The sequence below is a fragment of the Aplysia californica genome, unplaced genomic scaffold, assembly GCF_000002075.1.
Source record: "Aplysia californica isolate F4 #8 unplaced genomic scaffold, AplCal3.0 scaffold00172, whole genome shotgun sequence".
Classification (NCBI taxonomy): Eukaryota; Metazoa; Mollusca; class Gastropoda; order Aplysiida; family Aplysiidae; genus Aplysia; species Aplysia californica.
The window spans coordinates 1,140,135-1,143,783 of record NW_004797442.1 but is presented as its reverse complement, the minus strand read 5'-3'; the positions used below and the strand labels follow the sequence as shown (position 1 = coordinate 1,143,783).

At 42.6% G+C, this 3,649-nt stretch overlaps 1 protein-coding gene across 1 annotated transcript; it reads right to left on the bottom strand.

The window, feature by feature from the left end:
- Positions 1-1,763: 1,763 nt before the first annotated feature.
- On the bottom strand, positions 1,764-2,789 carry LOC101862182. The gene has a single exon (XM_005098110.1). It carries the CDS (start codon positions 2,787-2,789, stop codon positions 1,764-1,766), a length of 1,026 nt encoding a protein of 341 aa, XP_005098167.1.
- Between the last annotated feature and the right edge of the window lie 860 nt (positions 2,790-3,649).

Genomic DNA, 3,649 nt, shown 5'->3' with positions numbered 1-3,649 from the left:
AACAGAGAAACAAACGGAACACACGCATGTACCTACAAACGTACACTCTTAACAGGGGGCTCTCGTGGCCTAGAGGTTAAGGTGTTGGCCTCTCATTCAAAGGTCCCGGGTTCGATTCCGGGTAGCGACCAAAAAATTTTCTTCTCTAAAATTGTCTCCTTTCCCATCCTTTCCTGATCTCTAACAATGTTCTGTTGTCTGCTTTCATTTCCACTTTCTGCCCCCACCCCCTCACCTCCTTTGCCCCCTCCTCTGGGCTCCTGGCTCTTTCTGCAGCCTTTCTACTGCTACTCCTTGGCTCCTCCTAACTGCTGTCTTTCTGCCACACCCCTGATCTTCTGGTAGGAAAGATCTACACCTAGCCTTCTCGGACAAGGGCGAAAAATCTCGGAGGGCCCGTGTGCAAGTTGCGCACGTTAAAGATCCCTTGGTGGTCTAAAATCGACAAGAGTAGGCTTCGGCCGCCACCCGGGCAAAATTCCAAATTTCCTACCAACTGAAAAATATTAGGTGTGTCCCGCGCGCTCATATGACCTATGCAGTTGCGAGCGCCGTAAAACCCTATACTAAACTACTACTACTAAAAACACATACTAAGTACACCAGGACAACAAAACAAAAGACACATTACGTACGCCGAGAAAACAAGTAAAAAGGCACATTATGTACGTCACGAGAACTAGAAAAAAGACGCATTACGTACGCCAAGAGATCGAGACAGAAGACACATTACGTACATCAAGAGAACTAGAAAAAAGGCGCTCTGCGTACGCCAAGAGAACTAGAAAAAAGACGCATTACGTACGCCAAGAGATCGAGACAGAAGACACATTACGTACATCAAGAGAACTAGAAAAAAGGCGCTCTGCGTACGCCAAGAGAACTAGAAAAAAGACGCATTACGTACGCCAAGAGATCGAGACAGAAGACACTTTACGTTCACCAAGAGAACTAGAAAAAAGGCGCACTGCGTACGCCAAGAGAACTAGAAAAAAGACGCATTACGTACGCCATGAAAACTAGAAAACCAACACACATTACGTACGCCAAGAGATTTAGAGTATATTCATTTACTCAAAACAGGATCCTGTCACACAACAAAAATTGTGACGTAGGACTGGCCCGATATCACTCAGCGACTCAGCAATACAAGGAAGACTAAACATTAAGTCTGAGAGTGATGCTGAAGCAATTCATGGTTCTTAACTATTATAAAGATAATATACCGATGCTGGCAAAAGATTGCATCGAGAGTCTTTTCACCGAAGAAATTTCGCAGCATCTCATAGCCCACCCCTTTTCTACTATTAAAAAAATACACATGGGTAGAAGACAAACAAGGAATCGGGTTAGAAGAAAACGAAAAATATCGAAACGCCATTTTACTGAGTAAGGCCCATGCTACGAATTTTAATAAAATAAGATAAGGTAAGATAAAATAAGATAAGCTTTAATGATCCAGGACGGAAATGTTCAGTGAATATAACAGTACAATAACATGTTCAGCTTCACAACACAGAAACGCTTTTAATGTATAATGATACATACGACAAGCATAATTTACTCACAGTAGTGTGATAAATTTAATTTACTTTCCTGAAAGCGTTTTACAGTCTAGCATGTTTAATGCCTGTCGCGTACCTATTATTCAGATCTCAGAAGGCGTCTTTTTTTTCATCAGAAAACAAATAATGAAACTGGCTAATAAACGCGTACGCCCGTGATATTTTCACAAGACACACGTTTCATAACCCCGGATCTTCTTACATGCCTTTCCCCTTATTTCTGTTGAACATTTCTCTCAGGATTTCCTTGTATTTTGAACTCATGTTGTAGTAGACGAAGATGTTCACGGTAGAATTTACAGCCTCCATTGAGTTCAAAACCGTCCAGGTCAGCAAATACAAGTTATGATATCTGCCAACCATATTGTACTCGTTGATGCTGAACTGGGCAATAATATTGAGTGTCCCCGGTAACAAGCAAACAATGAAAATGACAGCACAAAGAAGAATCATTTTCACCACCTTTTTGTCTCTGTTCGTTACCGACTCCTGTTTAGCGGAGCTGGACGTCGACTGCCGCCATTTTGATTTCACGAGAAGATTCTGGACGAGGATGACGGTGCAGACGAGAACTGCAATGAAAGCAGCAATCTGAGAAAGGGTATTGATAGACAGACAAACGTCCTTGGTATTCAAACCGTCCTCTGTGTAGATCAGTCCAATTTTCGTCGCATTCCTTCCAGGGAAAAACCTAGGCCCGAGACTGATGGAATAATACACTGGTACTACACTGACAATCATTGTTAGATATATGCCGACAAGCACGACATTCGTGGTTGTTGGTGTTATAATTGTTTTGACTTTGAGGGGCAGGGCAATGCACAGACACCTCTCAAATGTGACCCAGGCTGTGATCCAGCTGGAGATTCGAGCAAAACAAAGGCGAAGCCAGCCTGCCGTGATGTAGGTGAAGCCTTGCTGGTCAATGGGCAGGTCGGCGTTCATGAACAAAGGGTTGTAGCTGATGCTCATCCACAGAAGCGTAAGTGAGGATAATACATCGGAAACGGCCAGGCCGAATAATGTAATATTCACGGTGTCTTTGAAGCCCTGCTTAAAGAAGACGATTATGTTAATGGTGTTGAAGATCATTCCAAAGAAACTCACGATTCCCAGAACAACGACGTAGAAAATGAAGATGAAGATGTTCAGGAGATCAGCATCTACCAAGCCTGCCTGCGTTGATTCGGAAGGTTGCGAGTGGCTTTTGTTTGCAGAGGCCATCCCGGATGTAGGAAGAAGTAAGACCACGAGTATAAACATCAGAATCTATTGTAGTAAAAAGAAAGAAAAAATACAAATGAATGAGCTAAAAGAAGAATTACTGGGAGGGAGGGGTTGGGGGGGGGGATAAATCGTTAAGCGTATACAGGCGTGACTTCATGTTTACTTATTTACCTAGGAATGTGAGTTGATTGAAGGGCGCATTATAATTTCTCAACCTTGACCATGTATAAGGTGAGAGCAACTATATTAAAAATAGGCTATTGCACTAACAATGATTCTCTAAGGTTAGGTTGTGTCTAACTAATTATTTGCATATGCAATAAGATCTAATTTGGACTAGGTTTTTTTTTAAAAAGTATTAGCAACCAAATTAAGATCAATATTTTCCTTGATGTAGCCGTACGTAATTATAATATTTTACCAAATTAATCCATTCTTGTTCTTTTTTTAATGAAGATGTACTTACGCCTCATCGACACAACTTGGATTATTTAGGAAGCAGGCTTCCCGCCATGCCTCTCAGGGCCAACTAGGGCTAAGAGGGATACATCCCAGAAGAAAGTCCGAGATGCCCAATAAAAATGTTCTCTTCACTCGGGAAGAGGGCTCAGGTCTCCTCCGTGCGACAGCGAAGCGCTTACCCGCTATACCACGGACGCCAGTAGCCATAGCCTTCGGATCATGAATATCAGTACGGGGGTAAACGTGGAGAACATCGTGTACTTGTAGCCATAGATTTGTACTCTTAGACAAGGAGATTAAAAGTAAACTCCTTGACTCCTAGACCGTGTACTGTCATGGCCGACGCTCTTCGTTCTTTGTAAAAACTTCTAATCTGAAACTTACCCCCCTCCCCC

What these genes read in the sequence shown, in the direction of transcription:
- LOC101862182 (XM_005098110.1), bottom strand. Translation starts at nt 2,789, where the DNA reads ATGGCCTCTGCAAACAAAAGCCACTCGCAACCTTCCGAATCAACGCAG.